Source organism: Ictalurus furcatus, chromosome 23, assembly GCF_023375685.1.
Source record: "Ictalurus furcatus strain D&B chromosome 23, Billie_1.0, whole genome shotgun sequence".
In the NCBI taxonomy this organism is placed as follows: Eukaryota; Metazoa; Chordata; class Actinopteri; order Siluriformes; family Ictaluridae; genus Ictalurus; species Ictalurus furcatus.
The window spans coordinates 18244920-18257536 of record NC_071277.1 but is presented as its reverse complement, the minus strand read 5'-3'; the positions used below and the strand labels follow the sequence as shown (position 1 = coordinate 18257536).

The 12617-nt window shown below is 40.3% G+C and overlaps 1 protein-coding gene across 3 annotated transcripts in view; it reads right to left on the bottom strand.

Moving 5' to 3' along the window:
* LOC128600047 (raftlin) overlaps positions 1 to 1030 on the bottom strand; it is a 77379-nt gene extending 76349 nt beyond the window's left edge. For all 3 annotated transcript variants that reach the window (XM_053612189.1, XM_053612191.1, XM_053612190.1), the window contains exon 1: positions 71 to 1030. In XM_053612189.1, the coding sequence (XP_053468164.1) occupies positions 71 to 89 (19 nt within the window). In that variant the 5' untranslated portion in view covers positions 90 to 1030. The remainder of the gene's footprint in view (positions 1 to 70) is intronic.
* Positions 1031 to 12617: the final 11587 nt, after the last annotated feature.

The following is a 12617-nucleotide window of genomic DNA, read 5'->3' as shown; positions in this document are numbered from 1 at the left end:
ATCTGAACTTTAATGGAGTCTCTGAGAAGTCTGAGAAACATCCGGTATAGACTGTAGGCTGAGATCTTACCCGCTTGGCCGTTGTGCATCCACAGGTGCGTGAAGTCTCAATGATCAGAGAAGGTCTTCTCTGCCAAGTTCATAAACGTTATGAAGCAAGAGAAGGATGCGAACTAGCGTGTGCACAAAATTCCCAAATTCCCGCGTGAAGTCCTGGAGCTCCAGAGATGCGACGGGTCCGTGATCCGTTCTTCCGAGAGCACTTTTTCGTGCGGCTCTGTTTTCTCCGAATCCCGCTGGTTACAGTCCTGCGGAGGGCTAAGCGGAGCGCGAAGAGCTCACTTTGCGTGCCTGCGTTGAGGTCATGCTCAAACTATGCCTGCGCTGTGTTCTGCAAGCTCAGGAAAACCACATCCTCTGACATCTCTACCTCCTGCTTGTGCTGCGCTCCCTCTCTCTCTCTCTCTCTCGCTCTCTCTCTCACACACACACACACACACGCACGCACGCACGCACACACATACACACACTCGCTCTCGTTTGCTTGCTCGCTATTAGATTGTCTAAGATGACAGACCACGCTGACCCAGGCTCTGCTCAGCCCCTCCACCCGCTCTCTTTCCACTCTCTCTATCTCTCTCTCTTAGTCTGGCCTCCTCCAGCAGCCGCTGCAGTTCCAGCCCACTGACTGAAGAATACATCTGAGGAGGAGGCACTGGGTGAGAGAGCGAGAGAGAGAGAGAGAGAAGGAGGGAGGAGATGGAGAAGAGGGGAGACAGGAGGGAAATGCCTGAGAGAGGAGCGGAGAGAAGAGAGGTGGGGATTTTAATGAGGAATTTTGGGAATCGTTTGAAACAAGAGGACCCGGAATAGACAAACCCGGGGCAAGAAAACATCATCGGTAGATGGGTCCAACGTTCTGAGACCACGCACCACGCTACAGGAAGTTCTCGACGTGAATGACATACACGCAAGCATGCATAGTCTTCCAGTAGAAGTCTGCACACATCACAAAGACACAGAATGACCGGGGCTCTCGGATGGCGGTGGGTGGGCGTGGGATTGTTTACAGTAGCACTTCTTTGCTAAAATGCATTTTTTATAAGCCCCACACGAGACCCCTGTATCTATTATTCAGATCAATCACTGAGAGGAGGTTGTTACGAATGGCTAAATGGTGTATTTGACTCAGACGTTGCACTGTTGGTAGTTTAGGCTTGAAATAAGACCTACCATTTCAACCATTTCTCCTCAGATCAGATCACTGAAAGGATTGTTCTTCTTTTGGGTTATTAAAGGTCTGAAAAATAGACAGAATTTATTTTTTTTCATTTTAAAAAAAAATCATCGTTGGTACACGTGGAGTATTGCGGCATGGCTCCAGTGTTCCCAGTTCAATCCAGATCTCAAATTACTGTCTGTACGTACGGCGTTTCGTATTTTCTCTCTGTGTGTCTGGGGTTTCTCTGGGTTCTCCAGTTTCCTCCTACTGTCCAAAAACCTAGGTGGTTTGGTGACTCGAATTACTCCTAGGTATGTATGAGTGTGTGAATGTGTGTGCATGGTGAACTGTAAGGAATCCAGGGTGTATTCTCACCTCACTCCCCGTGTCGATCACCCAGGATGTTCCATCCATCCATCTTCTAAACCGCTTATCCTTCCTTCAGGGTCACGGGGAAACCTGGAGCCTATCCCAGGGAGAATCGGGCACGAGGCGGGGTACACCCTGGACAGGGTGCCAATCCATCGCAGGGCACAATCACATACACACTCACACACCCATTCATACACTACGGACACTTTGGACTCGCCAATCAGCCTACCATGCATGTCTTTGGACTAGGGGAGGAAACCGGAGTACCCGGAGGAAACCCCCGCAGCACGGGGAGAACATGCAAACTCCGCACACACAGGGCCACGGTGGGAATCGAACGCCCGACCCTGGAGGTGTGAGGCGAACGTGCTAACCACTAAGCGCCCGTGGCGAACGATTGAATATAGTTTCAGTGAGAGAGCGTTGGGAAGAGAAGACTAAGTGGTTTGCATTGTACATGCAGTAGAAGATGCATGGTGCGATCTCTTGTCCGTACGGGATTTCGCTGTGGCTTATTTTCAAAATATGTGCTGTAACTTGGAGAGATTTTTTTTTTTTCTGTGCTTCATTTGAGGAAAACGACTCAAATTGCTGCAACTGCAATTTGTTCAACTCATAATTACTGCAACTGGAATTCGTGCAACTCGTTCGCAGTGATGTTTGCTACCGAATGAGACCTTCTAGCTAGCTGTACTCATGTTCGACGCACGGGAACCGAAGAGGGCGTTGACTGAACGCGCGTTGACGCGTCTCGTCCCAATTCTGCTGGAAAAACTGCACGTGCTTCTGAAAATTGCAGAGTTTGCTTGCGTTCATTTCTGCGATCGCGGAAATCACGGAATCCTGGAAGGACTGGATTTCAAATTCTTTTGTCAATGCTGAAAATGATCCTTGTACAGTAAAAGCGAAAAGGAAAACAAATCCCATAATTGTTCCACTTTCTTAGAAAGTCATTGTTGAGGAACGATTCATATACTCCTCTTATACTGTCAGTATTTATCCTGCTGTTGTTATTATAGATAGAGTGGCTGTATGGAAAGGTAAAAGTAGCTTAGGCAAAAATAGCTAGTTGTTTGGTTTACTTAGCAAAACATGCTAAGATCGGCAGCAAAGCTAGCAGTGTAATTCTCACAACAGTCGTGCCTCACGCAGACAATGGGGTTTCAGTGCAGTCCATGTCCTTTTCACCAAGAAACTGAAGTTGCTTTAGTATGATTTCAACCGATTCCGGTGTGAGGGGGATGTGAAATTTTTGCGTAGTCGCGGCTGGACACAAAAGGGATGACAATCACTAGAGAAAGGAACTTGTTAAAGTACAAAACAAATAGAAATTCTAAACTGAAAAAGAAAATAAGTCAATGTCCAATGTTGCACAGTAACTATCAATGACACGGTATCAACCCTAATTTGCAGAATATCTGATTGAGGTGAATAAATGGCGACACAGTGGTGTTAGCGTGCTGGACTGTATTTGTGTCCCTAATAGCCAAACAATTTGATTGAAACACCTAGAAATGCTACCGTTAGTAAATTAAACAGAAAGCCACGATGATTATCTGGCACTAGCACTCGTCCTTTACTGAAGCCTGAGGATAACGAGAGGGTGATGATCTCCAAGAGAGTAATTACAGCTAATCATTCCACAATCCATCGAGGAGCGAAAAACATAGCTTGTTTTGCTAATTAAGAGTGAAATGCTTGCTAGCATGTTATGATAGCGTGCATGAGTTACCATGTTATCTGGGCAAAAAGAGGTGGAAGCGGTAACGCTCTGTGAGGCCATTTTGCTAAAGACAATGCTAATAGAGATGGGAGAACATGTATAACCAAAGGGAGCGTGCCGACTTACAGGAATATAAAAAACAAACAAACCAAGCCAGTTCAAGTAAAACTCGTTTATATCAGTGCGTTGTTGAATTCTCGAATCTGATTGGTCAGAAGGTGGATACATTTTCTATAACAGCAGCTCTGAGAGTAGTTCCAGCTGAAATTCAAATCAAGTGTTCTTATCTATAGTAACTCATTCACAGGGACTTGCTCCACTTAATCTAAGATCGATCCGGCGAAGCTTGGAGACATTTATTGAACATTTTTGGAAGGAGTCTCCAGTGTCAGTGCTTTGTTACAATTTCTCAATCAGTAAGCTATGCACTAAGGCATTACTACTGTACTTTAGTATGTATTCCTGCAGGTTGGGTTTGGTTGGAGGTGTTTGGCATGGTGATTAATGAGGTGACATGAATAAATGCCAACCCTGGATGAGAAGATGAAATACATTGGTGAACTCCAGATTAGAACAATGAAGATTACTGGATTCCATTTTTAATAAATGAATTACAAATGGAGTCGGCTGCAAATTGGAGTGGATTTGGAATGGTTCATGAAAATAATGGGATTTTCCCCATATGTACTGGATTCTAGGATGTACATGCAAGAAAGCCTGATGCCACACTGCCCCCTAGTGTTTAACAGTGTTTAAGGTCTTTAAGGAGTCTGATTCTGCCATCATAATAGTGATTCGAGGCTGCAAAGTGATGAACTTCTTGAATAGATATAAAACATCAAGACCAATTCCAAAGACAAGCTGACATGTATGAGACATTGGAGTATTTGTTCGGGAGCTTTTACACGGAAAATGTCACTAAAAGAATCTTTCTTTTGCTTTTTTTTTTTTTCTTCAATAGTAGGCTGCATTCTTTTATTTATACGTCTGCAGTAAGCGCTTTATACTGGTCAGGTTTACAGTGGATCTGGAGCTTATCCCAAAAGAAACAAAAACCCTGCACGGGACACCACCATGCACACATTCACACCTAAGAACAATTTATGGTCACCAATCAACCTTCTGACATGTTTCTGGGAGGTAGAAGGAAACAGGAGAACCTAGAAGAAACCCACATGGGCATGGGGAGAACATGCAAAGCTCCACCCAAGCTCAGGATTGAACTGGTGACCCTCGAGCTGTGAAGAGGCAGCGCTACCAGCTGTACCCCCTGAAAAGTATTTTGGATAAATCTGACATCGATCAAGAGCTTCAGTTAACTGGTTGGAGTATTTTTACAGTTCACGATTTGAAAAAGTCCAGAGTCCTTTTTGTCCGGTCTTTAATTGTCCAGTCCCAGTGCCTACTGTAGCTTTGTATTCCTGTTCTTGGCTAACAGGCGTGGAACCTCATGTCTCCTTCTGCTCATGTAGCAGTGTTTGTAATCAGGATCCTAAGAGTGTTGGAGAGTCTTCCTAACCAGTTTGTGAGTCATCCTCGCCTTTTGCTGATAATCTCAGTTTTGAGAGGGAGTTTAGGGCAAATGTTAGATAAGTTGTGTGAAAAGAAAAAGGCGAAGTTATGTAAAGAGCTCGGTATTTCAGAGCAAACGGAGTGGAGTAGAGAGCAATGTTTTTCTGCTTTGGATAAATGCATCAAGAGTAAAGACCTTGAGTGGAGGTGTAGGTGGTCAGGCATTGATATTGGCATGCTTTCCTAATACAAGAGAGGGATAAGAAAAAGTGTGCGAGCGATGAGATGAAGCTGGTGCAGGAATGCGCTAACCGTAAACGCGCTGCTATCTCTGCACAAAAAAAAACAAAACACTTGAGCAGTCTCAACACTTCATGAACTCTCTCCAAGCCAAGATTGAGGTTTTGGAAAAACAGACATTGCCTTTGCGTAAGGCAAAGAAGATGTATCCATCTCTTAACTGCCTTAAAGACCAATAAAAATGAAATGGTCTCGCGATTCGTCATCTTCTGATGGTGATTCAGATGACCCTGGCTTAGATCCTGGAGCCACTGGGGTAGCGCCGATGTTAATTAAAGAGGCAAAGTTTAAAAAGAACGAGGAGGCTAAAGTAACAATAAAAGATCGGCCGCTGAGAGCTGAGCGAGTAGATCAAAAGCATGGGAAAAGATTTTAAACATCCCAGGGAAATGGGCATGGATCCATTCTTGACTCAGATGACGCATAAAATTCAGTTGTACAACTCGCATCCTTTGGATATCATTGCTATATGCTCTCAGATATTTCTGCCTACCGAAGTGGAGAAGTTGAACGCTCGTTATGATAACTGTGAAGATAAGCATTCGTTCACGTCAGCTAGAGCGGCAAAGAAATGCATCGATGGCCTTCTTGAAATCCATCCATTTTCCATACCTTATCCTACACAGGCTTGCAGGAGAGCCTGGAGCCTATCCCAGGGAACTTGGGGTACATGGCGGGGGACACCCTGGAAGGGGTGCCAACCCATCGCAGGGCACAATCACACACACTCACACGCTACGGACAATTTGGAAATGCCAATCAGCCTACACCGCATGTTTTAGGACCAGGGAAGGAATGGCCAATGCGGGAATTTCGCCAGGACACCGGGGTTATACCCCTACTCTTTTACGATAAGTGTCCTGGGATTTTTAATGACCACAGAGAGTCAGGACCTCGGTTTAACATCTCATCGGCAAGACGATGCTGTTGTTACAGTATAATGAGTCTTTATTTATCACATATACATTACTGCACAGCGAAATTCTTTTCTTCGCATACCCCTGCATGTTAGGAAGCTGGGGTCAGAGTGCAGGGACAGCCATGATACAGCGTCCCTGGAGCAGAGAGGGTTAAGGGCCTTGCTCAAGGGCCCAACAGTGGCAGCTTAGCAGTTCTAGGGCCTGATCCCCCGACCTTCCGATCAGTAACCCAGAGCCTTAACCGCCAAACCACCACTGCCCCCGTGTCCGTCACTATACTGGGGCATTACGCCCCACACAGACCACAGAGTGAGCGCCCTCTGCTGGCTTTACTAATACCACTTCCATCAACAACCTTCGTTTTCCCCAGGAGGTCTCCCATCCAGATACTGGTCAGGCTCAACCCTGCTTAGCTTGAGTGGGAAACCAGGCGAGAACTGCATGGAGATATGGTTCTGGCAAGACGGACCACTTACTGGATTTTTTTTTGTGTCTTATGTAATGAGATTGTTACATGTACAAATCCCAAGAGCACTTGATCCACAGCATTTGATATCCAGACTGGAACATTTGCTCAACATTCTTCCAATGGTTCCTGACTTTTTTTTTTTTTTTTAGACATCCTGAAGATTTGAATCAGTAGAAAGAGCTGTGATGTCCATCAGTCAGCCATGGCTATGAAACAAATGTGTATCTTGGCCTGTCGAATCAAAATCCAGTAAAAAGGAAAAGCACTGCGTGTCATCCTTCAATATCCAGGAGTTAAATTTAAAGGAATATGGATCAGGTGTGTAATCTATTGATCATTTTTGTGCAAACAATCTATTGTGATCATGTCATGAAGTCAAAGCTTTTAGCTTTACAGTGTTAAGCGAGGTTAGGCATGCTGCTGGCCTGTAAGTACGCGCTGTACGGCTCAAGGATGAAGATTTTTTTTTTTCTATAAGAACACGTCATTTCTGCAGGGGATTTGAAGTAAGGATTAACTGTCGACCTTGAAAAGACAGAACGTCCGTTTATATGACAATCGAAGAAAAGCTGGGATTAGTTGCCGTCTGTAATATTAGCATATCTGCGTCCAAGTGAATGCTCTTTGTTCGCATTGTGACGAGTTTGATTCTTGAATTGATTTCTCTTTTGACACCAAAACTCAGTGACGGAACATGTAATCAACTGTAACATTGCCACCGTGGCTTTTGTCAGATGATGCATCGATTTAACACAGACACAGACAGGATTTGGAAAGTCGAAAATGAATAGAGTGTTGTTAAAAGATAAATCATTCAATAGACCAGCGCATTTGAAATCCTTTCTTATAATAAATATTGGCCCTATGAGTAGAATGTTGACTTTGGGATGTGTCCAATGTCTTTATGAAAGGAGTTTCTGAAATACTCAAACCAGCCCATCTGGCACCAACAACCATGCCACGGTTAAAGTCATAGAGATCACACTTTTTCTTCAATCTGATGTTTGGTGTGAACATAAACTGAAGCTCTTCACCCGTCTTTGCATAATTTAATGCATCGCGCTACTGCCACGTGACTGGTTGAGTAGTTAGCTGCATGAGTGTGCAGGTGTTCCTAATAAAGTGGATGATGTGTGTATTTATAGATTTTTTGGTGTTGTTGTTGTTGTTGACATAGATATTAATCACGTCCTAGCCACATCAGCTTTGTAGCTAGACTAAATAAGAATACTATATATATATATATATATATATATATATATATATATATATATATATTGAACTATTTCTTTTGTGTGGTTTTAGAGATGTAGTTATGTAATAGATGTAGTACTTCTTATTTAGTTATTATTTCTGATATTGAAATATGATTCTCATTTTTCTTCTTTGTCCTTAGTCCATGGTGCACACAAGCGTTTCTGACCCATTATCTGCTATATGCCTTTTTTTCTTTTTCTTTTATCATTGCCTGGAACATTATGTACACCATAATCTCCCTCACTCAAGCTATCTTAAATAATATATACACTCTCTGCACTTTATTTCGCCTTTGTTTGCGAAAGTTGATTAGATGTAATTCTGATTATTTGCTTTAAAACAAGGTCTTGGCGGTCGCTGACTGGTTTTAAACTAACCCCCCCTACCACCCACGGACTTGCTTTGTCCACCTGAGACCAAATCGAGCCCGATCTGGAGTAAAATAACAAGGAAACCCGGTGAGTAGTGGACAACACCGAAGCAGGTTTTAAAAGGCAGTCAAAACACATGAAAGTGGTGCAACGAACAGCGATATCGGCAGACTGTCAAGACAAACTTGATACAGGTGTAAACAGAGATTGGATCAGGGAGCGTGACCAAGGTGGAGATGGGGCAGGAGCCGTAGCAAGACAAAGAAAGACAAAGAAAGACAAAGAAAGAGCGTGACATCACCATGATCTTGTGTAATTAAAAGATCAAGTGTCCATATCTGAAAAAAATGAAAAAATTTCTAAACATATTTTCATTGGATTAGTTTGTGATCTCGGTCATGCTTAATTACTTCTGCAAACATCTGCTGTCTCTAATAATCCTACAGCAGTGCCAGTGACAGCTAAGACCGAGAACATACATTGCAAAAAAAAAAAAATACACAAGAAACGTCAGCACTGAGCGTCGTGTTCTTCTTAAATATCTCCGATTGTGCTCACGTCAGATAAAATGGCAAACGCGTTGAGGCACCGATTAATTAATTTATAATCAATAATGAATTTATGCGCAAACACGCAATTATGTTGCAATAAACGAAAATGTTTCAGTTAAAAGAAAAGATGCGTTCAGTGTCTGAAATTTGTTTCTATAGTTTTACACTAAAAATATCCTTTTAAAGTTTTTCTCGGGTTCTTTGGGTAGCTTAGGGATCTTAGCTTCCTGAAAGATTTCTACTTGGACCCCTTTCTGATAAAAACTAAAAAATAGAACCAACGAAATGTTTTTTTGTTGTTGTTTTTTTTTTTAAGAAAATGATGGGGGCAGGTACAAAAATGCATGCGTGACATCCAAAAAACGTGCAAGCTTATTCACTAACAGGACCTACGGCGGTTCTACGTTCACATAGAGTTTATCGGAAGTCTCGTCGAGATCTGAACTTGCTACAGCTATCGAGAAGAACTAGCGCATGCGAAAACCTAATCCGTGTATTGTTTTGAGATGTACGTCCCACAATTATTCTTAAATCATCTCTGGAACTTCCGATTTTTTGCACACACGGTTTATTCCATTGATCCTGATCACGTTATTTGGTAACTGATTGATTTGATAACATCGATCTAGTAAACCAGAGCCTTAGTAGACCCTTTAAGGGTCCTATATGTAACACGTTTTGTTTTTTTGTTGTTGTTTTTTTTTTTTTTTTTGTAACACTGTGGTGCTACAATGTTAATGTAGCTAACAACGCAAGCCTCTCCCAACCACAATACCCGGTACTTGCTTCACACAACATCATTTATTCACTCATTCATTCGTTTATTCATTTTCCGTAACGCCTTTATCCCGTTCATGGACGCATTGAATCCGGAAGCCATCCCGGGACCAATGGTCTACAATTGATCAAACATAAAACGTGATTCTGGTTGTCCAAGATGGCCGCCTGAAAACATTCCAGAATTCAGCGTAATGGAGAAGTTTTGTTAATGTTTTTAGATTACAGTAAGTCTCACTCTGTCCTAAATGACACATTAAAAAAAAAAAAAAGAAAAAAACACCCTAAAGAAGTAAATGTCAGACACCAGGCTTCTTTTCGACTCTTCGTTCAAACGTCGCTTGAACACTCGCTTAAAGACATACACAACCATAGCAATGTCACTTTAACATAACATCTGATAAGTCGGTTATTACTTAATACTATGTATTAAGTACCGTATATCTCATAATCTAAATGTGTAACTGAGATACAGCTGAGTCGCAGGTGTTTGCTTAATACATTAAACAGATAAGAAAACACTCACATTTTTCACACAGTTTTCATGCAGGCGGAATTAACACCGTAGGATAAACACGCATTATGTGAGAGTTGATGATTCATGTAGAAAAAAATGTACACATTGTAAATGACGCAAAGCATGCCATGAATGCAAAGTCCACCAGAGGGTCACTTGTTCGTGAAAGAAGAATTAAGCCGAAAAGGTAAACTCTCGTTATGGCAGGTTTACTGACCCATGCAGAAATATGTACAGTTTATGCACGGCATGAATGCAAAGTAAATCATTAATCATCTTGAGCGTTTGGGTGTAACCTGCTGCCATATAGTCTAGTGCATTTGTTAGTTCTTTATCAACATAATCCACTCACTTTAACTGGGTTAATACATAGGGTTGGTTTCACGCCCATAAAGTATTTGCTAGAATTCTTGGCCGTTGTTTGCCAACTTGGGACAGATCTTTTTGTGTTGTTCAGGGGTGGGTCATCTGAATGTCATTTATGTAAAGCGACTGTGTCTCGTGTGTGACAATGAGCTTATATAAAGCAGCACAGGGTACACAGAGAGCAACCCTGGTTCATCTGACATCAGCAGGTATTTAGATGACTTATAACTGCGTTATTAATAATAAAGTAAGTGATAGGTTTAATATGATCAGTAATTGCAGTCGTGTTTATTGTTATTGATGATAAATATGTCAAAATTTAAACCTGGAGTTAATGGTAAGCGCTATTTTAGCGTACAATACCTAGTAGGATTCACGTTACGTCTACGATTATATGAGTGATTTCTGGTACAGACGGTACATACGGTAGTATATCGAATTTTAACGCAACCTCGAGTGAAAAGTAACACGTTTATTTGTCACTATGATATTTTTCATCTGAAGTTACGCATTTTTACGTTTTTTTTTTTTTTACCTATTCGACTGTGAGTCTTGACAGTAGAACTTAAAAATGTACAATTTTCCGTTTTTTAAAAAAAATCTAAACCCATTACTTGACATTTTAAAATCTACGCTTCTACTTTACATTTTGAACTCTACATTTCAAGTTCGACATTTTACCTGTTAAATTGTCGTTTTAGGTTTATAGAACTTCAAATGTAGAATTTTAAAATGTTAAAATATCGTAATAAATAAACATGCTCATTTCCACACATTCTTCTGTATATTTTAATATTCAATATTAAAATTTAATATTTGTATATTTTAATATATGCGTGTACACTACAAATCGCTTATATTTACCCTTAATATTACCTGTATTTCCTTATATTTAATTTCCTTATACAAAAAAAAGTGTATATTGAACAGAAAAATAAATTTGCAGAGTAGTATATTTCATATCCAGTTAATGTTAATATATAAAAAAGATTTATATTAGCCCTATATATGAGCAGTTCAGCGATGAAGTAGAAATGCTTGTGTTTGTGGTGAGTGAATGTGAGACTAATGGGAGGTTTTTTTTTTTTTTTTAGAATCCAGTCAATGTTAATATGAATTAATAACATTCAATAAATTAAGAAATCTTACTTTAATCTTCAGAATGGAGTTCACGTGTTCATGTTAATTACAGTAATGTGTGTTATGTTGATGAGACCAGTTACTGTGGAACAACTAGTTGAAATGGAGAGAATAAAGTTTTCATTTGCATTCTTTCAGAATTGCGGAATTAATTATTATTCAATTAAAAGAAGGCATTAAAAGGCAGAACTATCGGTATCGGGCCGATATGGTTCCGAATAACCGGTTATCGGTATCGGCTGAGAAATTTAGTATCGGTGCATGTCTAATTTTTTACCTTTTTAACTCTGAGTCAGAGTACCATATATATGTACAGCTAAAAATGTTGAATTTAAAATGTAAGAATTGAGTAATAAATAAACTTATGATTGAAGTTCCATAAGTTGCATAAATGTGATGAAACTTGTGAAAATTAATAATCCTAAATGAAACATTAATTAGCAAGCTGTAGCGCTTACAAGTGATACTTGGAAGAATTTGCATGTTCACTGTGTTAGTAAGTAACATCTAAGGTGACAAATTCCAGGTTTACCTCAGCAATTAATGCAAAGCAGTAATATAAGATTGCTAAGTCCTAAATTACACACGTTACAAGCAATTATGAACCTAAGCTTCGCCTGTAAGTAAATAATTATCCTTTTTTTTTTTTTTTCAATTCAATTTTATTTGTATAGCGCTTTTTACAATAGGCATTGTTTCAAAGCGGCTACTCTATGTTTAAATAAGGATCTTAGCATGAAGTCCGTATTTGCACAAAGTCTGGTATTTGTTCATAATAGTTACTTTGTGTAGTACTGTGCAATAGCCTTGGGCACATACAAAGAAATGCTGTAGAGTAAAGATGCCTTCAAAAATAATGAAATTAAATGTTTCGACATTTACAAAAATTCACACTATTTTACACTATAAAGTGCAGTAAACAAATAATAAATGAAACAAAGCCAATATTTGGTGTGACGACCATTTGCTTAATATATATATATATATATATATATATATATATATATATATATATATATATATATAATAGTAGTCTCAGGTACAATTTGCGCAGTTTTATAGAGAAATTAGGAGGTAATTAGCCACAGTTTCTACACAATTCTGGAGTCTTTGACTTTTA